Source organism: Tachypleus tridentatus, chromosome 8, assembly GCF_004210375.1.
Source record: "Tachypleus tridentatus isolate NWPU-2018 chromosome 8, ASM421037v1, whole genome shotgun sequence".
In the NCBI taxonomy this organism is placed as follows: domain Eukaryota; kingdom Metazoa; phylum Arthropoda; class Merostomata; order Xiphosura; family Limulidae; genus Tachypleus; species Tachypleus tridentatus.
The window spans coordinates 10,159,820-10,183,381 of record NC_134832.1 but is presented as its reverse complement, the minus strand read 5'-3'; the positions used below and the strand labels follow the sequence as shown (position 1 = coordinate 10,183,381).

Sequence of the window (23,562 nt, the reverse complement as noted above, 5' to 3'; positions counted from 1 at the left end):
TGGGAAATATAACGTGTGTATGTGTTTTCTCTTATTAAAGCCACATCGAGCTATCTGCTGAGCCCACCATGGGGAATCGAACCCCTGATTGTAGCGTTGTAAATCTGTAGACATACCGCTGTACTAGAGGGGTGCATAACGTGTGTAACCCATAAAATTAGGGCGATGGCTGTTTGCCTAGGTAGTTTTGCCATGATTATAAACACCAAGATGTAGCAACACATTTTGGTCTTTGACGTCACTAACCTTCAGATCTTCTCTAAGTAAATAATTCATTTTCCATTAAAGGGACCGAATACTGCCTAGAGGAGTGATCTGTTTTAATCATTCGCAGCACCATCCAATAGTGTGTTGTCAGTCAGTCAGTATACACTAAAATGACGTCACATAAGGGACGTTCAACGTTGGGATTTGTACTGTCTAACGTCAGTAAAACGTGTGTGCCATAAATCACGAGAAGAATTATGCACTCTGTAGGTGACAACGCAGTATGACATATGAACTTCAAAAGCAAAAAAAAAAAAAAAGAAAAAGAATTGTTACTTTTAACTTTGGTTTTATTTACTCTCTAAAGAGAACACTTTCAGAGAACCTGCGATATTTAGGGATAAGATTTAAAAGAAACGTAAATAATTTGTTTAGGAAGTATTTGTCTGTCCACATATTTTTAATGAATGTTATAATTGTTTGTTGATAAACATAATGCTGCACAATAAGCTATGTGTACTCTGCCTCTCACGATATCAAAACCCGATTTTTAGGGGTGTTAGCCCACGGATTTGCTTCTGAAGGATATTGGGGTGGGTATAGTAAATATTGTTCAATATATCCATAAAATACAGAACATAAATTTCTAATAAGTTAGCAATTGTTGCAATATTAAGTATTTATTAATTCAGTCATACGGTCTAAGAGTGTTTATTTTTAGGTGAACCTACCATCGTAAACACAAGTTTGTCTCTGATCAGCATGACGTCATTTGACGAAATTCAAACGGTGAGCTTTATATTTGCAATTTTTAAAAGCTTTACATTTACAGTTTTAGTAAATTAAAAGTTGATTTTTGGTAATGAATTGTTCTTATATAAAGCTGAATCGTAATATAATATACGTAAAACGATATACGTGCTTTTCTATTTCTCCATGAACTGATTAATTTTCAATGTATGTGATAAGTATGGCGAATTTACTATTATACACTTATTTTAATATCGATGTTCGTTTTATTTAAATATATATTTAGAAATGCATCTAACTTATACTGTTAAATACATATTTCAAAATTCACCCTATTCCCTAAATTTGTTGAAGTTTCTCAAGTGTAAAAATCAACAATGTATTTATGTAAACACTAGTGATTGCAGTGTTGTTGCCAACGAAAATACTGAGAACCTCGACTAATGATTATAAAACCCAGCCACGCAACATGCGAGAAGACAGTATGTATTGTTGGTTCGCTACAGTTAGTACACTATAAACCTTGGAAGCTATAACTGTGATAAACGCTTGTTAATCGAGAACATATAGATATTTGACCATGAACGTTTATAAATTTCGAAAATTGCAATCTGTTTAACTTTCGTGAATTAACTTTGAACGTTAGTATTTCTACCCGGACATTACATATCTTTGTTGGTGATAAACTAGCTAGCTTCCCGTTAAATTTGTTTCGAATTTCACACAAAATTACAATGGATTAAAACAATTCTTTTCACATGGATTGTTTGTTCACTTTAGTAATAACCCTTGTCAACAATACTATTGCTGTCTGTTTTGAAATTTTGCTTAACATTGCAACTATGGGTGGCTGATTTTTTAAAGTTAAAATGGATATAAAGAACAATTTATAATCGTTAAATTTAAAACTATAGCAATGAAGAAAACATTCCGTACTTGATACCTGACGACGAAAATTATACAATGGTTTGGTTTGTTTTGAATTTCGTGCAAAGCTACACGAGGGCTATCTGCACTAGCCGTCCCTAATTTATCAGCATAAGACTAGAGGAAAGGCAGCTAGTCATCATCATCAACTGCCAACTCTTTGGCTTCTCTTTTACTAACGAACAATTGGATTGACCGTTAGATTATAACGCCCCCACGGCTGAAAGGACGAGCATGTTTGGTATGACGGTGATTCGAACTCGCTACCCCCAGATTATGACTCAAGCGCCCTAACCACCTGGCCATGCCGAGTCTACCCGTTAAGTGTATTTGTATCAACACAAAATTAATTTGATGAACGTGAACTGTCGATCAAACGTTAGGTTCCAGATAGAAGACCCAGTACTGTTTGTGAGCTTGTAAAACTTTTGTACGTAAATCATTATATGAAATAACCGTTATTAGAAATTGTATTATTGTTTTTATATTAAAATATATTTGTATTAAGAACGAGAATTGTGTAAATCAATCTTGTTGGCAAATATCATAAGTTTGATAAATAGCGACATTTAATTAATTTCTAAATCAAAACTACAGTTTAATTGAGTTCAGACTGTTTGAAATTGTAATACATAACGTAACTTAATGATATCTTAATGAAAATGTATTTTTACAAAATTTTTAAATGGAATCAACAAACTAAGAGTCATTAGATATTCTAAATTTGAGAATATTAAAATTCATTCTGGATTTAAAAGCGAAGTGCTTTGGTTTGAAATTCATAACCATTGTTTTTCTTTTTTTACATTCGCATTTAGCACGTTTTAATTTTTTTTACTTTCCGTTTCATTACATAACGCAAAAATTTGGTTTCAATACCTGAGGTGACCACAGCACAGATAACTCAGCATTTAGCCTTGCGTTTAATCATAAACAAATGAATAAATCTTGTCCAGTTAGATTTTTTTTCACCAAAGAATGTATAAGATGTATTTCATTTTTCAAGAATTTTAAGCAAATGTTTGGTCATGAAAATATAATTTGTAATTTATAGTTGCGTAGTTTTTATATTACTAAAAATGATGAACAACAGATTTGTGGTTTATGCATGATACTGCGATTAATACTTTGTATCTTGTTTTACATTTTGACAGAGTTAATTAACCAAATTTCAAAAAATCTAAGTTTTATAATTCACTTAATTTTAAAAAGTACTTATTATTTATCTGTTAATACTTGATGTCTAAATTCATTGTAATACAAAAACTTCGTTTAGTACATTGAGAACTAGCATTAACCAACATGATGCAAATAATAGATCAAAATAAAAAATACAGATTCAGAGACGTGGGATAAACAATGAATTATGGACGTACTCAAAATGAACTACCATAAAACGTTAACACCTTTAAGTTACAAGACTATGTATTTGTCAGTTTTCTTTCAGACTAAGCCTTTGAATAAAAAAGAAGTTTGCCCCTAAATCTAAAAAATACTCGAAAAATTTCACTTAACGTTTACCAAGTTTTGATGTAATCTCTCTCTTCACAAAAGTTCCCACAGTTGAAGCCTTCAAGATAGCTTTAGAACTTTAAATCCAAGATCCCAATACATTGATACACATCCTTAGTAACCAATCAGCAACCCTTATATAATTCACTACCACCAAAACTGATTTTGTGTTCAACAACTAAAATTACCTAGAAATAAATGGTATAATTATGGGGAATCCCATGTCATCAATTCTAGGCAACATTATTATGATACAGATTGAACCTCAAGCGATCAATTCAGCCTTACACCCACCACTATAATGGTACAGGTATGTAGATGATACAACTGATGGATTCACATCTACAGAAAACACACTTAGTTTTATCAACCACGTTAACTCGTTACACCCCTACATTAGGTTCACCCGTGAACAGGAAAAAAAACCAACCAAATAGCATTTTTTAACCTCAAGATCACTAGAACTGATACACAATTCAAAACAGAAATAAACAGATAAGTCATCCATACTGGATTATACAATCCCTGGGACGCATCACATAAAACAAAACACAAACTCAACATATTAAGAAACGAAATAAACATAGCCACAAAACTATGCTCACCCGATACAATTAACGATGAAATCAACAAAATAAAACAACACTTCATCAACACCAACAAATTTCCTCAAAAAACCGTGGAAAAAATTATACACACACACAGACATCAAACAAACAATAAATCACAAGATAAAACAAACTGCAAAAACTTATACTGCTGCATACCATATGTTCCCGACATCAGCGACAAAATAACCAATATTTGAGAAAACTTATAACAAAACACAACATTCCAGTAAACACAAAATTTATTCAACAACCAGGTACAAAACTAAACTCCATACTATGTGAAACTACACTGACAAACACAACACCAACATCATTTATAAAATACAATACATCTGCCACGACATCTATATTGGAGAAACAAATAAAAAAATGGAAACTAGATTCAAAGAACCAAAATAAACACCTTCACATGTTTTTTAACTTTGCAAGTCAAATAAACACAACATAACCACAGAAAACGCCCAGATACTAAGTAGGGAAACAAATATAAACAAACGCAAATTCAAAGAAGCCCTACTTATACAACAACTAAAACCAAAATTAAACCAATATAAAGGAACACCTTTATACCTGTAGTAATTAATCACCTAACATCCAACTGCAACGCCCTCTACAATCCCGTACCCATTTATACTGTCGTCCCGAATACATAAGTCCGGCAACGTTCAGTTGCAAACTCTCTTTGTTAATCTGAAGATGACCTATGAAAGTCGAAACGTTGTTCTTTGCTTATCAATAAAAGTGTTAATACCCATACCAGCCGTTCTGATATACATTTGTATTTCAGGTGGGTTTCTCGTCATTAAGAATGAGCTATCTGTGCTCGGTTAACTACGAGTATCGAAATCCAGTGTGTAGCGGTGTGAGTCCACAGATAAACTGCTATGCCACTTAAGGACAATAACGGCAAGAACTGTAATAATTTCAAGAAAAAATAATCGATTCTTGGTTAATATCTTTTAACATAAAAATGTATTACTTTTAGCTTATATAAAGGCCTCATTTCCTGACACGTTTGTTTCTCCTCCTTCGAAGGACACTAGTAAGTCTGAAATGTTATTGTGTTAAAAACTGCGTTTTGATCTTCACGGTGGGTACAAGTAGACAAACCTGAAGTTTTTCTACTTCATGATAATTTAGTGGAATTTTCTTTGAGCTTTGTTCGTAGTTGTAATTTTTTCAAATGCAAAAATGTGGTTAAATACATGAGTTAGACATATTTTAACAAGGATTAAACGACAATAAAAGTGTCATTAGTTTTCTTTAAAATCTCATTGCATAGAAATTTAGTGTTTGTGATCACAAGTATAGATTATTTTTAATATAGTTTTAAGTCACTATTTTGAATATTAAAGAGCTATTCTACTGATTTAAACTTTCACTTATGAAAATAAGTTATTTTAAGAAATATCCGGCAAACATATAAGTCTTGACAATGTTTCTAAATTAATGATTATGCAATACTCAAAAATACATTGTTAATTTTATTTCTACAGATTTAGTTAAAAAATAACTGCTAAGGATTTAGAAACTGTTAGTAATTATTTAACATACACTGTGAATGAATTACAGAATCTACTTAGTATTTTCAGCTTCATGATTTTGCGATTTTTTAAGGAATACACTATGCGAGTTTTGGTTAGACATATTTGGATTGATAGAAGACTCAGTTTTCCTGAAAACTGCACAGTGACTCGTGTGACTGGAGATAATTGGCACGCACAGCATATCTGGACACCTTTAATCTTCATCGTGAATGATAAGAATGCAGACAATTTACTGAATACCAGAAGTGGAGAAGGAAATGTCTTATTGGATATCCATCCAAATGGACAAGTACTGTTGAGTCGAAGGTAAGTGAAAGCATAATTGCAAAAAATAATGTTAAGTTACAGTTGTAAATTAGTCGTTTAATAAATAACATTTAGCTACTTTTGGTAGAGCTATAGTTGACAGATTATAGTCATTGATCTATGTATTGTTTTTTATTGTAATTAAAACTACATTATTGACAGTATATAGTATCATATACTACATTTATCTTGTGCTAATAGATATAATTCACATTTTGTTATTAGGACTTTGTATCCTTAGTTAATAAATATTTTGTGACAGCAGACAGAATCATAGAGTTTTTGGCTTGTTTTGAGTTTCGCGCAAAGCTACCGTAAGGCTACCTGTGCTAGCCGTCCCTAATTTAGCAGTATAAGACTAGGGGGAAGGCAACTAGTCATCACCATCTACTGCCAACTTTTGGGCTACTCTTTCACCAATAAATAGTGGGATTGACCGTCACATAACGTCCCCACAGATGAAAGGGCGAGCATGTTTGGTGTGACGGGGATTCGAACCCGCAACCCTCGGATTACGTGTCTAGTGCCTTAACCACTTGGCCATGTCGGGCCTAATTAAGGAGTTTAGAGGTGATATTGTTGTGGCTTATCGACATTCAAGTTCATTTTACGACCATATTAAAAATATTTTACTTTATTTGAAAATATCCTTTTCTGCATTGCCAACACTAACATAGTTATGCCTTTGGTGACAAATACTTCTTTTGTTTAAAAATTGACATACCATATTAATAAATTGACTTTTAGAAGACATTCTAATAAAGTTGATAAAGTAATTCAATATTATAGAATATTAGAAGTTAATTAACACATTATTACTAATAGAACTGTTTGTACCTCGATTATTGAAATTTATATACTGATTTTTGTTTCGGATTATTATTGATTATTACTAACTTAGGTCAAAGCAAGCTACCCATATAAATCAAAATTAAAAATCATTCTAGGTGATGAATGCAGCTGATTTAATATACATATATTGAATATAAGAATCAGAATGCAATGCAATCAGCAAGGTAGCCTCGATGTTATTTATCACCGATCAACTTTATCTCTACTTTAATATTTGTTTATCAATGTTTTTATAGCTATTACGCTTTATTAAATCCAATAATGTGATACCTAGTTACTAAGTTGTATTTTAAAAGTAATATATATGGACAATCAATAATTTTTTGTTTTTATTTGCATAATGTTTAAAAGACGGTTTTTATATACTTATTTTTGCTTTGAAAACAGTTGTTGTCAGTCTTATATTTATTTACTATGGAGAAATTTAGATGTATTGCAGTTACAAGTATAAACCAAATTATTTCACCATATGAAATATGTTAATAAAACCCTTTCTTATAACTAAAGTTTTAATTGAATGTGAACTTGTATGTGCAGAGGGTCAAATGCACTGTATAAGAACGATGTTTCTCGTCCTGTACAACCATTTGAATTACTTCTTCCATCACTAATCCAACCTGGTAGCAAATATTACGCACTATAACAATATCTTTAGCTTTAGCCACACGTCTAGATAAGAGATTTTCTTTGCCTCTCTACTGTATATTGATGTCGGCTACTACAACTACACAAACAAAGCCCATGGATATATAAATAGTTATCGGCCTCCAAAAGATGTTGTTTCAGTGGAGGGTTGCTAGGTGAAAAAAGATCAAAGGATGCCGCCTGAGGATTACATAACTATTATATAATGTGAAATTATGATAACACCTGAGGGTTATATAACATTTGCTTAATATGCAAAGAATGTCGACACCTGCAGATTACATAACTGTTAGATAGTACGCCTACTATGATTCGATGACGTCCACAAAGTGACATTTAAGGACGTGGCCGCCTCTGATGTAGGGGAAGGTCGATACACGAAGTGTAACCAGAGGGCATGTTTTTATAATGATTACACAGATAATTCAAAAGTGAACCGCCATAAAGTGATGTAGCTCAATGTTTTATCAACTTTATAGTAGCAATCAGAGTCTTAAAATTAATTTAAACTAAATTGCAAAATATTATGTTTACAATTATCGGTACTTTTTTTATTTCAGTTACCTTTTTTGCTTTATGAATAAAACATTAAATCTGCTATCTTGATCTTATCAACCTTATTATTTTCCCTAACATATTTCGTACATTTTACAAAGACAGGTGGTATTGCAAAGGTTCTATAGATGGATGGTGTTACCAGGCAAACTGTAATGGTCTACAGTGGATGGTGTTGCTATAAATGGATAGTTCAATATGATGATGAGCTCATCACGTGGTTTCTCAATGCGTCTCAACATGTTGTATGTCATCAATATTGTAATCTAGGTTGAATTAATGTTCTAAACAGTTCCAAGAAAAAATTTATTTTAATTAAAGAGATAACTATTATAACAATGTTAACTATTATACTTTTATCAAACATACTTTCTTAATTTATCCATTATTAGAATGAAGCAAGTACTGTAGTCAGTAATTTATTAACACACTTTATAATTATCTGCCCTAAAAGGTTTTATCATACATAATGTATCATTTTTATAAATACTGAATGAGATAATTATCACAGCTGATTGTATTTTTAAGTATCAATTTAGTATACATTTTACATACTTATTAATACTTTTGCTTGCGTATTTAATTTGCATGGCATACGTTTTGCATTTCTTGATGTTTTATATATCAAACACTTACTGCTAATTCATTTCAATTATTTATTACATCTATTCACTTTGAAAAGTACGCTTATTTAAATCTTTAAATAACATGCAATAATGTCACTTTTAGTTTCATAAGTTGATTTGTTCCACTGACGTGTAAATGATCTATGTAAATAGTTATGTTTAACTGTTACTATTCGCACCTTTCTCTATATATTTTCACAAATCTTTATCTGTAGCTTATTTTTTGCTGACTGAAATGTTTTGGCAGGTTTCATAAGTACTATTCTTACCATTTCAAAAAACGAACGTTTACTACATATTAGTTGTTCTTTCTACCTTTTCGTAATGCATCCCAGTTGACTGCAAATTAAGAAAGCTTTACTTTTGTGTACGACCAAGTGATGTGTTCTCTAAAAATAAAACAAGTAATGTTTTCATTTCTATATAACTGTAAAACAAACTACAAATTCTCAAGAGTTTGCACACAGATTTGGATGCACAAATCAATAAATCCTAAAAATAAAACAAGTAACGCTTTCGTTTCTATTAAATTGTAAAACAAACTATAAAATTATATTTCCGTAGCTTTCGAAACTTCATTTTATGTACACTATAACACTTAAGCTTATTTGTTCTTCAGAGCATGGCATAAATTATCCATAACTGAAGATAGTTTATATCTGGGGAAAAAGAAATACAAAAAGAGTTGACAATCATGACTTAAAAGTATTTTTGGTTATAAATTAAGTGATTATGCTTTCACATTTTATAAGCCCAACAAATTTATTATTTATCATTGAAACGACAATGTAAAATGATATACTTGACAAGCATACTGAAACATTTATTAAAAACTTCAAAATACACTACCATACTATAAACACCTTAGCTTATAAAATACTGGATTAACTTTTATACATATTTTTCTAGACCCTGTCGATATTATTATTTCAGTTAGAGTTTATATTTGATATTTGTGTAACATTATATTAGAACAAACATTGAATTTATCACGAAACATCACACTAAAGTACTGACACTGCAAAAATGAAAAAATAAAGATTCAATGCAAACTAAGTATATAAAATTTCAGTTTGTAGTGTCAGAAAAACTGGTTTGTTGACTATTTCAAAATAATTACTTTCCTCACATGGATTTTAAAACAACCTTTTGATAGTAATACCGTCCACCTTTAGAACCTTAGTAACACCACTTGCCTTTGTAAGATGTATGTAGTATATAAGTACAACTATAAAGTTCAAAGTTCATAAGAATATATTAAGAGATTTAATGATTACTTATAAAGCAAAGATGTAATTGTGATAAAATGCATTTTGGAACTGCTAATTATAAACTCAATGCTATGCAAATTAGAACTAAATTATTAACTTTAAGACTGTTTGTAGATGACATGATAATCTAAATCACCCTCTGGTGGTTTATTCACAAACTATCTGCACAAATATCATACCAATGCATCTTCTTGTGGCACGTTATGAAACTATGAACCATAGTAACACGCTCTGTGCTTTCACTTCGTGGAAATATGATGTCATTATCTTTACCCATCACCTGAGGCATCCATGCTTTATGGTGCTACTTTGTGTACATCGTCATCTCTAGTGCCTATTACATGAGAGTTATCTAGCCCTTAGGTGTCAGCATAATTTACATATTATGTAATCGTTATATATTCCTCAGACAGCGTCCTTATGACGCCAAAGTATCCTGATAACTACTTACATAGTTCTAGATGTGTAATAGAAGCATATTATAATTTTTTATCTCTAACAGTGTAGAAATCATGAAATAAGACGTAAATTCGACACAAATTATATGCACTTATTGTCTTAACCACACATTGATGTCATGTCATGATAGCAACGAGATGCTGTACTGTACATTATATGAACTGTAAATTTCCCATTCCATAATAAAAAAAAGAACTTGCATCAGTTATAAGGTCCACAGAAATAATCTTCACTAGCAAATCTTCTGTTTCTTGTTACACTATGCCTGGGTCTTATTATGTTATAACAAACTGCCAGCTTTCACGTAAGTTTGCAAAGTATTTTTTCAAGTTTTTTATAGTTTTCCTTTTTATTAACAGCGTGTCTGAAGCGCAGCTTCAGTAGTCATAGCCTATACTTTTCTAAATGAACAAGATCTTTATGAATTATTTTGTACAGGACTGATTGTTTATATACAAATTGTTAATAATAATTATCTTGATGGGTGAAGAAAATGGTCCTGGATGACAGTAATAGTGGCATTTAGTGGGATGCTACTTAACTGGTTTAATTTAATACTGTTATATTAGTGTGCTGACTTTCCCTTGCAGAAACTACAGGGTGTTCGGAAAGTCACTGTGCAGTTTTGTCCGTTAATAAATATATAAGTGCACAGTGACTTTCCGAACACCCTGTATTTACTACCAGCAGAGACACCCAGTAATGCTAGACAGTGGCGGATTTAATGTTGTGTGGGCCCAGGGGTTAATAATTTTTGTAGACCCTACATCCCATATAATTTTACTTAGAATAAAATTAACAATGGGCCTCCATTAAAACCATGGGCCTGGGAACAGAGTCCCCTGTAACCCGTACCTAAATACACCACTGATGCTATATTTGAATCGTAACGTTTAAATTGGAGAGTGAGCTTTCAGTTTCCACTACTGCAAGAAACTTTTGTTTGATGTAAAAGTAACCTTGCTATATGTGGCTTTAAATATCACTTTTGATTGACATGGCTTTAGGTAGATTGTTTTTGGACCTCCTCACACATTCATAGTATTTTGACACAGTTTGTCTGATCGCTTATCCATTTAAGTTTGATCTTGTTGTGGTCTACCTAAGTACATCTGCCAATTTTAGCTTATGTTTATAAGATTTTCAAAACAACTTGTGACACCAAAGAGAAACAAGTAAAGAATACTAATTTATAAAACCTTAAAAAATTAAATCGAGGTTGACTAGATTTTTCTGAAATTACATGTTACACAAACCAATAACAACAACAAAAAAACCTCGATTATCACTATGAAAAATTGTGAAAAAGCAAATAAGTTTAAAAGGCCTAATTAATATTAATGTGAAGCCTGATGTATCTACAAAATACATGTAACAAATATGAAATAAAGAACATGTGTTACAAATAAAAGTAAATACATTATTGAATGTCATAATTTATTTCATATAAATTTTATTATTATTGTGTATGTATGTGTGTTTATGGTTGTTATAGCATATCCTTCAACAACCTGTTACGATGTAGCTCCAACTTACAGGAATGAGTTTTGGCATTTAGTGTGCAATTATATTTTATTTTACTATTTCAGAGGTCATCAGCCGTTATCAGAAAAATAAACAGTAGGAAAATTACGTACCTTTAAACACATTGTTTTTCTAATCTTCTTTTAAATTATTTCTTCCATTAGAGTAAATCTTCGACTAATTTGTAAAATGGATTTCTGGAAATATCCAATGGACAAACAAACATGCAGACTTGAACTTGAAAGTAGTAAGTAGCCCTAAAGATCTAGTTATCTAATATTAAGGAACGTTATTTTGAAAGAAAAAGAAGTAAAAAAAACACTAGAAATACACGCGACACAAATTTCTCTAATTATGGAAACATATCTTCAAATTCAACAATAAATAATGTTGTTGTTTTTTTTTTATTTTAAGTAGTTTAACTTTATTCTAAGTGGAAACCTGCATAATATTCATTTGTGGTATGCCTAGTATAAAGTATCCCAATAATTTTCTGCTGCATGAACCTTAGAGCTTCCACAGAGCCAAACGAGAAACTACAATTAGCACTTATACTTTTAAAATTGCCCCTAGCAACAGATTCAAAATTAATTAAATAATAATTAATGAATGATAAATGTCTTCAAAAATCAACTTCCAAAAGCATAAACTGCATTTTAAACTATAAACCTGATACTTCAGCTTATCACAGGTTAATCTAAAAAATGGTAAGACATAATACATGTAATAGAAAAAATCAGAATGACACAGACCTGCAACAATACAAAACGTAGTCAGATAAAAATTAAATGTTTGGAATGAACTATCAACAGGAATTTTCAGAATGAAAATACTTCAACAGTACTTCAAGTGCGAGCAGGCGTCATTAATTCTGTACATAGATGAAAGTAAAATCCGATAGAATTGTCACAAACACAAGGTACTGAATTAAAAGTATCATGAATGTGACATGAGATAATTATTTTGTTGTCATATATGACTCATCAAGACCGCTCTAGAAGAACTCAAGGACTGATTAATTTATAGTTATTCCACAAATTACAATACGCTAATTATTTAGTATAAGTAGTATACATCTCAAGTCATCCATCAACCCACCTGATATGATTTACAGGAATCAAAATGACTATGACTTGTAGTCATTCCATAAGTAACTATGACTCTCTTAAGGTAGCCAAATGCCTCGTCATCTAATTAGTGACGCGCATGAATGGATTAACGAGATTCCCACTGTCCCTATCTACTATCTAGCGAAACCATAACCAAGGGAACGGGCTTGGAGAAATCAGCGGGGAAATATTAAACCAATATTAAAAACTGGTTAATAAATAGAAATTCCAACAACTTATTCTTTTCTTGATGCACGCATGGTGGATATTAACGTAGAGTAAAAACGTATCTTCATCGTACAAATATATCTTAAGACGGCTGGTATGAGTATTAACACTTTTATTGATAAGCAGAGAACAACGTTTCGACCTTCTTAGGTCATCTTCAGGTTAACAAATAGAGACTTTGCAACTGACCGTTGCTAGGCACATGTCATAGGAACGAGAGTGTAAGCGTGTACGGGATTGCAGGTGGCGTTGAAGTTAGATGCTAGGTTATTAATTAGTATAGGTATAAAGGTGTTCCTTTACATAGGTTCAATTTGGGTTTTAGTTGTTGTATAAATAGAGCTTCTTTGATTTTTCTTTTGTTTATATTTGTTTCCCTCCTTTGTATCTGAGTGTTTTCTACACTTTGTTGTGATTATTTGATTCGCATTGTTCAAAAACATGTGAAAGTGTTTATTGTGTTATTAGAATCTGGCTTCCATTTTTCTGCTTGTTTCTCCAATACAGAAGTCGTGGCAGTTGTTGCATTATATTTTATAAATTATGTTGGTGTTGTATTTGTATTTTTACATAGTATAGACGTTAGTTTTGTACCTGGTTTTTTGAATTAATTTGGTGTTTACTGGAATATTGTGTTTTGTAATAAGTATTTTCCAAATGTTAGTTATTTTTTTGCTGATGTCGGGAATATATGGTATGCAGCAATATAAGGTTTTATAGTTTGTTTTATCGTGGGGTTTATTATTGTTTGTTTGGAGCAAACAACGTTGCGACCTCCTTCGGTCATCGTCAGGTTCACAAAGAAAGAAAGAGGTAACTGACCGGAAGCTGACCACATGTTTGAAAGGGGTTGTGTAACTGAGTGTCGGAATGTAGAGGGCGGTGTTAGATGTTTGAATATATAATTTTATATTATTTATTTTATTATTTTTAATATAGGTATAAAGGTGTTCTTTTGTATTGGTTTATTTTGGGTTTAAGTTGTTGTATAGAGGTTTTGCGTGTGACGTCACTCTTGACCTAGTTACTGCTGACCGCCATGATGGATGGCACGTTCGGCGTGTTTATATTCCAACACAACGGTGATTCATAGTCAAAAGTGCGCGATGGTACACTCGTGTTGTGCATTTAACTGTTCAAATCGACATGGACAGGTGGAAAACGTGTCATACTACAGATTTCCTAAAGATCCCGACCGAAGAAGACGATGGATTGCAGCTGTCAATAGGAAAAAACTGGACACCCACAGAGCACACCAGACTTTGTAGTAAACATTTTGTGTCAGGTATGTATAATTCATCTATAGCCAGGCTGAATAAATTGAAACTTACATGCATGATATATGTATAGCAGAACACACTGCAGCACCAGTCAAAGAAATTTTTTGCACACTTTTCTTTTACTTTTAAATAACTGAATAGTAAATTTACTGAAGGAACAATATTATTCATGATGAATAGGTTATATAGCCATTTGTACATTAAGACAAAATGTTAATATCTCTTAAAGGACCAATTTAAGTGATTCATCAGAAAACCACAACTGGCACAAGATTAAAAAGTGTGCAAATAATTACTTTGTTGGCTGTACATTCAGTTGTTAAACAATGTTCAGCATATTCAGTTATATATATATATATATATTCAATTAAAAGTGTACAGTGTATCTGTTATATATATAAATATTACCTGATGATGCCTGTAGATCTATATCTTAACTAAGTTATTGTACTCTGTTTCAGGGACGAAGAGTGATGATCCCCTATCACCTGACTATGTACCTTCCATATTTCATTTTACACGTTCTCCCCTGAAGAGAAGGAAAACTGCTGAATTGTGTACATATGAAAACAGGAAAGAAGTGACCAAAAGGAGAAAAGAACAACAAAAGAGACATGAAGCTGCTGCTGGGCTGCTTGACCTTGCTTTCATAGAATCTGCTGGCACTGCTGCCACTGATAGCAGCTGTACTGATTCTGCTGATGAACTTGAAGCTACATGTGATACTTTTGACTTGTGTACATCACAATATACAACTGAGACATGTATGCAGACGGAAATATCATTCACAGACTTAGTTAGACTTGAATCTGAATGCCAACAGTTGCGGAATGAAGTCCTCCACTATAAAAGTATAGCAAAAGCGAACTGTTTCGAAGATGCTACTTTTGCAAATGACGACGAGAAGGTCAAATACTGTACAGGTCTGCCGTCATATGCAGTGATGATGATCATATTCAACCAAATTTACATATATTTCCGAGATACACAGTCAGTCTCTAAATTTCAATAATTCATATTGACACTCATGAGACTGCGATTGGATGTGCCACTGCAGCTCTTAGGATACATATTTGGATTGCACACCTCAACAGTATCACGCATATTTCAGGAGGTCATAAATGTCATGAATATTCGACTGGTACCAACATTTGTTTTCTGGCCTGAGAGAGAGGAACTAAGAATGATGTTGCCCGTGTCTTTTCGTGAGAAGTTTTCAAAGTGTGCCTGCATCATTGATTGTTTCAAAATATTCATACAGCGGCCGTCAGACCTCCAGGCACGAGCAGACACCTATTCAAGTTACAAGTCCCATAATACTGTCAAATACCTCATAGGTATTGCTCCGCAAGGAGTTATAATTTTTATCTCAAAGGGATGGGGAGGACGAACAAGTGATGATAATCTTACCGAAAACTGTGGGTTTTTAGCCAATATAATTCCTGGTGATGTTATACTGGCAGACCGTGGGTTCACTATATCTGAATCTGTTGCTTTCTGTAATGCAGAACTTAAAATACCAGCTTTTACAAAAGGAAAATAAAAGCTTAGTGCACTGGATGTTGAAATTTCACGTGTCCTTTCTTATGCGAGAATACATGTTGAGAGGATGATCGGCATGGTACGCCAAAAGTATTCTATGCTTGAAAGTACTATTACAATTACGCTGTTACAAACTGATCAAAGTTGTAATTTAACAACATTAGACAAAACAGTAAGAGTGGCATGTGCTCTAACAAACATCTCTCCATCTGTTGTGCCATTTGATTGACATTGTCCTATATATATTTATTGTACATAAGACACACCTTCATTTTGTTTACATTTCTGTATTCATTCATGGGTGCTTGTTTAAGAGTTACACTTTTGCATAGTTTAAAACTACCTTGTTAAAAAAACTGTACTTCTGGGAATCTTAAATAATACATAATGTATGCTAGAAATTCATATCTTAAATTTTATTTTGCCTGCAAACATGTATGTTGTGAAGCATAATAAACAGCATGAATATCTACATATTGCACTCTGTCTAATTATTTTCATCCATTAATAATATTTCATATCCTTGGCTAAAAAGGGTGAATATAAATTATAATGTGTAGTGACAGCACATTGAGATAAAATACACTGTACTGGTATATAACATCCATGCTAAAGAGGTGAAATTCTAAAAAATATTGATTATTTGTATGAGGCAGAAAATGAACAGTTGGGTTAGCTGGCACCCTTTCACGTAACATGAACAGTGAACAATTTAAAATTTACACAAGAGCCAATAACGAAATTGTGACAACCTGATATGATTATTGTTTCTTTTTACTAAGTTTTTTGCAATCTAAGCAGGTCCATTTCTTTGGTTGTCTCTGCAGCCCGACACATTCCATATGGAAATGCACAACTTTGCAGCCCATGTTGCTGCACAGTAGTGTTATTGTATCAGTTCTGCTTGTACGGCAGTAGCACAACAGCTGATCATCAGCTTGTTCTGATGGCTTTGTGAATTTCTGCCCCATGAGCTCAGGCAGAACACACAGTCTAAAGAATGTCTCCAGCTCTCCTACCATTCTATTTATGAAGTCAGTGTCCAGCATAATCCTTTCAACATGGAGAGACTGCTGGTCATCTGTTCACACAACAAAATCACAATAGTTCACACCAGTTAGAAGCATCTGCCCCTGAACCTGATAATAATAGGCATGGTTTTTCTTCAGTGAGAGTTTGTCACCAATCCTTTCCAGGCAAAACTGTCCATCTTCTGCAGCTTCATCCAGTGACTTGCCTCGTTTGCAGTGTGGGCATTTTATTTCAAGTACACCCTTCCTACAACAAAGGCATTCAACCAGACCATCAGGTGTCGCACCTAGGTAAGGGTATTGCGGGATAATGTGTAGCCCACTGTCTACTACCTTTAGTTGCTGGTGCTGTGTCCTTCTCACTTGTACATACAATGATCGAGCATGTTCTTCATGCTTACATCCCCATCTTGTTGCCTTGGTTGAACATTTGGTAGCGTGGGGGTAACAGATTTGTTTCAAAAGTGACTTAGAAGGGTTGGCGACACTGGTACGTTAAGCAGCTTTGAATTTTGAGGGTGTTATTCTACCAGCACGATGATCGTACCATAGCCTACTTTTCCATTGCTGTCTGGTCAGCTTCTCAAGAGCTGTTGCTTCCTCAACACTAATCGTAAGTGAAGTAAAAATATCATCACACACCTGGTTTAGCTCTTCCACTGATATTGGATTATGTCTGCGCAGCAGTGTCAATGGTTGTGGCAATGGCACTGATACTGCAGCAGGCACATAGTGTTTTGCATAGTTCTTAGTCAATGAGAGGAAGCCAGACTTCACTCCAGTGTTCTGAATTGCAAGGTAGCATGCCTTTACTTCTTCCTCAGTCATTGGGGGCATGCTGGTGCTGTTGCTTGGCATGCTGTTGTAGACTGCTCGGTCAGTTTGTTTTCTTTTGGTTGTGACACTTGTGAAGTCCATGTCTGTGACCTGCTTAAGTGTCCCTTTCCTCTGGATGGCACAATCCACTTACAAGGCATTGATATGCAAGCTGTGCTGTGATGTCTCTTCACGACAGCTTCCATGTAGAACAAAGTTGCTGCTACGTGGGAGCAGACTTCACCTAGTCCAGCCTTGCAGGTGCAGTGGGAAGATACTATCTCTCTATTCCTGCAGCTAGCAACCCATGGCTTTAGTGGTGGTTCATTTAGCCGCTGAGAGTGGCACACCTGTAAAATAACAAAGAAAATATTAGGTTGTGTATATATAAGCTTTTAAAGACAACTGGGCATCAGGTTGGGATACATGTGTCACTCAAATAATAAAATAATATAAAAAATAATAGAACAGTTATATATTAAATTATTTTTACAGAAATATAACATGGCTATTGACCAGCTTTAACGGTCTATGTCTACTTGTACTAATTATTATCTATATATTGATTCCTTACCAAAAATTAATCATAAATCAAAAATTAAGTTTTGAAACAGCCTAGACAATTAGGTGTCTTAATATCATTATACAAACATGTATAGAAGTGCTCCTAGGCTAGAGCTTTGACAACAGTCAGTACACATGTAGTACAATAATATTGAACCATTTATTAAAATGGGGGCCCTACTTTACTTCAGTATCTAGTCTTCGTCTAAAATGTAGTTAAATCTATCATACAGAGTACATGATACATGTATGTAATATAACATGATGTACAAACCTTTGCTGTAATGATGACTTTATCCGACGTTGCCCTGGTTATCTGGACATTCTGTACAAATCCTGCCACAAAGTACTTGTACGCATCAAGGCGTTTGTAACCTTTTAGACTTTTATTTGTATAGGTGGAAGTCCTGTTTATCAAATATATACAAATGTCACCATATGTAATATTTGGCAGATCTACTCCGGCAACAGTCTGACTCTGAGCAACGTTGTCTTGGCTGGATATTACTGGCGTAAATACACGTGGCGGGAGCATATACGGGTCTCCTACACCCAGTTCCTTCACTTTTTCCTCATACCTGGCCTTTTCAGCACCTGTCAGGTGTGCTACAAGTGATGAAAAGCCAGCGGCAGCCATTTATATGTGAATAGTACTGAATACAGCAGTTGTTAACTCGTTCAGTCATGCGGGACACTTGGCACCCAATATGGAGGTATGTTTACAAACCTCGTTGTGGTCACGTGACACTAATAGGTTCACGCAAAACCTCTATAAGTAAGGCTTCTTTAATTTTGCGTTTGTTTATGTTTGTTTCTTTATTTAGTATTTGAGTGTTTTCTATGTTTATATTGTGTTTATTTGACTTGCAGTGTTCAAAAACGTGTGAAGGTGACTTTTCATTCAACAATGTAGAAAGGAACAACTAACCCCTAACTTTGTAAAGTTAAAACTATCAAAATGTTTAATCAATGCACAAACATTATTCAAAATTGACAGAAGAAACTACTTAAAGCCATGTTGAACACAAAATACGAAGAACTACATGACTTACAGAAACAAAAAATGAACCTAGACCATTAACTGGCATGCTGCATTAAACCAGAGATTTACGGACTTATACAACGAAACATAAACCAAATCAACACTAGGAATGACAGAGACAAAAAGATCTGCCACAACAAAAACTAGAAAAACTAAGATGCAAGCAACAGAAAAGACATCACAACAAATCGTTGACTAACCTCATAATTAACAGATCCGACCAATAATTAAACACAGACGAGATACATCTACTTAACAAAGGACTCAACTTTGCGATAGCACCTAGGTACATTCCAACCTTAAAAATCTAAACATGTTTAAAAGATCGAGCCAGGAGACTTGTGATACTTTCTACAGAAAACAAAAACAAGAAAACAACCAAAAACAACCAACATAAAGAAGACAACTTAGACATTTTTATTGACATCCAACAGCCAAACTTTCCAGTAAAAATTAAAAATTTATATTTTCCAGAAACACCTAAAAACAACATCTTAAACGATTTTTTCAAAGAATTTTCTCACAAAATCATCACCATAATTTTACAAAAGAGAAAGCTAAAAAACAATCTTACATAAAGAGACATTAATTCCATAAGAAACCTAAAACAAAACAAAAACATAAAAATTCTAAAAGCAGATAAAGGTAACGCTATAATCATAATGAACACGAATGAATACATCCAAAAAATGAAGAACATCCTGTCACACATGAACAAATTTTAACCAATACACACAAATCTAACAAAGACACACGAAACGCAACTAAACAAAATACTACTGAAAATGAAAAAAAGCCAACACAATTTCACAAACACTTTATTCCTACCTACATAAAACCGACTCACGCACACCACAAATATACGGCATCCCCAAACCTCATAAACCAGACTTTCCATTACGACCAATAATATCCACATATGAATCGTTTAATTATAATCTTGGTAAATACATAGCATGGGCATTCTCCAAATATGTAACATCAGCCAGCTCATTCATCAAAGACTCTTTTAATTTCAAGTCTAATCTAAATCTACTTAATCATAAAGCCTTAATGGCCAGTTTTGATGTTATATCCCTCTTTACAGAAGTTCCAACCACTGAACTCTACATCCAAGACCCTAACCCATCTATAGACGTTCTCAGCAACCAATTAGCAACCCTCATAGAATTCACCACGAAGAAGACAAACTTCATCTTCAACAACCACAACTATATACAAACAAATGGCCTAAGCATGGACAACCCAGTATCACCAGTTCTAGCCAATATTTTTATGTCACAAGTTGAAACACAAAAATTAACACAGCATTAAATCCACCACTATACTGGTACAGATATGTAGATGACACAGTTGCGGGATTCAGATCTACAGAACATACACTTAATTTTTTCAATCACATTAACTCTATACATCCCAACATTAACTTCACATGTGAACAAGAAGAAAGCAGTCAAATATCATTTCTTAACCTCAAAATTACAAGAACCGACACACAATTCAAAACAGAAATCCATAGAAAAATCACCCATACTGGACTATACATTCCTTGGGACTCAGCACATGAAACAAAACAAAAACTCAACATACTAAGAAACCAAATAAACACAGCCATAAAACTATGCTCACCAGATAAAATTAATGATGAATTAGACAAAATAATACAATACTTCATCAACACCAATAAGTTTCCTCCACATACCGTAGAAAACATTATACGCACACACCTAGACAGAAAGCAAAAGTAAATATATCTCACGAATCAAAAAATCACAAAACCATATACTGCTGCATACCATATATTCCCGACATTAGCAGAAAAATAATCAACATTTGGCAAAAACTAGTAACAAAATATGACATTCCAGTTAATACCAAATTTATTCAAAAACCAGGCACAAAACTGAGGTCTGTACTATGTGAAAACTACACTGACAAAGACCACACCAACATTATTTATAAAATACAATGTGATAACTGCCACGGCTTCTATATTGGAGAAACAAGTAGACAAAGGGAAACCAGATTCAAAGAACATAAAAAATTACCTTCACACTTTTTCGAACACTGCAAGTCAAATAAACACAACGTAACCATAGAAAACACTTAAATACTAAATAAAGAAACAAACATAAACAAACGCAAAATTAAAGAAGCCTTACTTATACAACAACTTAAACCCAAAATAAACCAATACAAAGGAACATCTTTATACCTATATAATAAAATAAATAATATAAAATTATATATTCAAACATCTAACACCGCCCTCTACATTCCGTCTCTCAGTTACACAACTCCTTTCAAACATGTGGTCAGCTTCCAGTCAGTTACCTCTTTCTTTCTTTGTGAACCTGACGATGGCCGAAGAAGGTCGAAACATTGTTCGCTCCTCATCGTAAAATATTTTATCAACCCGAACGAGCCGTTTTTACATATATATAACTGGAGAAGACATTTTCATGGAAGTACATAAAACTTTGCAAGACTATATACTTCAGTGCAATCAGCTTAGAGGTGTAACAGTTGATGAAGGAAAAAACATGGCTGAAGTAAAGAAGGGTCTGGTGGGGTTGATCAGGAAACAGTTGGAAGATCTTCAACTCCCAAGTGCTCTGTTCATACACTGCATCATACATCAGCAAGCACTCTGTGGAAAAGACAGATATTTCTTGCGTACTGAAACCAGTCATTTCTGCAGTGAACTTTATTCGGGGTCATGCACTTAATCATCGCCAGTTCAAGGTGTTTCTTGAAGAAATTGGTTCGGATTTCTGTGACTTGCCTTATCACGCAGCGGTGAGGTGGCTCAGCTGCAGTAAAGTCTTGTCTCGTTTTTCAGCTGAGAAGAGAAATAGATATATTTCCTATCGAGAAATGTAGAGCCGATCCACTTTTGTCTGATTCAACCTGGTTGTCAAAGTTATCATTTTTGGTTGACATCACATCCCACATGAATGAATTGAACTTGAAACTTCAGGGGAAGAATAACCTTGTCTGTGATCTCTATAAAATCATTAAAGGATTTCGGAGAAAGCTGTCATTGTTTGAATGGCATTTGGAAGGAGGAAACCTCTCTAATTTTCAGTGTTTCAATGAGTTTCATGCTGGAATCACAGAAGATGTCAACCTGGAGTTTCAGAAAAAGATAATTGGTGATTTAAATAAGCATTTTTAGAGAGATTTTCGGATTTCGACTGAATCGAAAGTGACATTCTCCTTTTTCAGAATCCTTTTGACTGTGTCATTGATGACGTGTCAGTAGAACTTCAGCTGGACTGGAGGTCATCGATTTGCAAGGAAATGACTTGTTGAAAGCAAAACACAGAGAGGGGCAACTTATTGAATTTTACAGCTGCATACCTGAAGATGATTTTCCAAAGCTGAAGCAGTTCGCATCTAGAATGGCATCAGTGTTCGGAACAACTTATGTCTGTGAACAAGCATTTTAAAAAAATGAAGTATCTGAAGTCGGTACATCAATCAAGGTTGACTGATGAACATTTGAAAGCAAATCTAATGATTGGATGCAGCAATTCAAAACCGAACATTGAAGATATTTTGAAAGCCAAACGCCAATTTCATAAATGTCTTCAAACGCCACGCCTCCTTCCACACCACGAAACAGCTCGGTTAAACTTTGCTGAGAAGCACCAAACATGGGATGTAGAAAAGTGGAAGAAGGTTTCGTTCGTTGATGAGAAAAAAATTAACTTGGATGGTCCAGATGGCTTCCAACGTTACTGGCACGATATGGATATCCCATCGGAGACATTTTCTACACGACACAGTGGAGGAGGTTACATCATGATCTGGGGTGCTTTCTTCTTCCATGGAACAATGGAGCTTCAGGTTATACAGGGGCGTCAAACAGCAGCTGGCTATATTGGCATGTTGGAGAGAGCATCCTTATTGACTGAAGGCCCTCGCTTGTGTGGAAATGACTAGATCTTTCAGCAGAACAACGCTGGAATCAACAATCCCTGCAGGAAAAAGGACTTTTTCATGGCAAATAACGTTATTCTTTTGGACCGTCCAGCGTGTTCGCCCAAACTGAACCCCATTGTTTGGGTGTGGATGGCAAGGAAAGTCTATAGAAATGGAAGTCAATTTCAAACTCTTATATCGGCCATGCCGAAGCGAATGTTTGAAGTTATT

The 23,562-nt window shown here is 33.8% G+C and overlaps 4 protein-coding genes across 9 annotated transcripts in view; 3 read left to right on the top strand and 1 right to left on the bottom strand.

Moving 5' to 3' along the window:
• LOC143258507 (glycine receptor subunit alpha-2-like) overlaps positions 1-23,562 on the top strand; it is a 63,980-nt gene that overhangs the window by 28,855 nt on the left and 11,563 nt on the right. For 4 of the 6 annotated variants that reach the window (XM_076517570.1, XM_076517569.1, XM_076517571.1 and 1 more), the window contains 3 exons: positions 929-996; positions 5,625-5,860; positions 11,957-12,039. In XM_076517570.1, coding sequence (XP_076373685.1) covers positions 929-996; positions 5,625-5,860; positions 11,957-12,039 — 387 coding nt within the window. Of the gene's footprint in view, positions 1-928; positions 997-3,108; positions 5,050-5,624; positions 5,861-11,956; positions 12,040-23,562 lie in introns of those variants that run through there. The other 2 variants (XM_076517574.1, XM_076517573.1) reach the window with 2 other exon arrangements.
• On the top strand, positions 14,101-15,421 carry LOC143258508 (uncharacterized). The gene is made up of 2 exons (XM_076517575.1): positions 14,101-14,414; positions 14,871-15,421. The coding sequence occupies exons 1-2, from the start codon at positions 14,276-14,278 to the stop codon at positions 15,419-15,421; spliced, it is 690 nt and encodes a 229-aa protein (XP_076373690.1). The 5' UTR covers positions 14,101-14,275.
• Positions 15,437-16,275, top strand: LOC143258509 (uncharacterized). Its single transcript, XM_076517578.1, has one exon. The coding sequence runs from the start codon at positions 15,437-15,439 to the stop codon at positions 15,950-15,952; it is 516 nt and encodes a 171-aa protein (XP_076373693.1). The 3' UTR covers positions 15,953-16,275.
• Positions 16,668-19,072, bottom strand: LOC143223838 (uncharacterized). The gene is made up of 4 exons (XM_076452319.1): positions 18,637-19,072; positions 17,822-18,148; positions 17,530-17,729; positions 16,668-17,469 (listed from the first exon to the last, which is right to left on the bottom strand). Exons 1-4 carry the CDS (start codon positions 18,997-18,999, stop codon positions 17,037-17,039), a joined length of 1,323 nt encoding a protein of 440 aa, XP_076308434.1. The 5' UTR covers positions 19,000-19,072; the 3' UTR covers positions 16,668-17,036.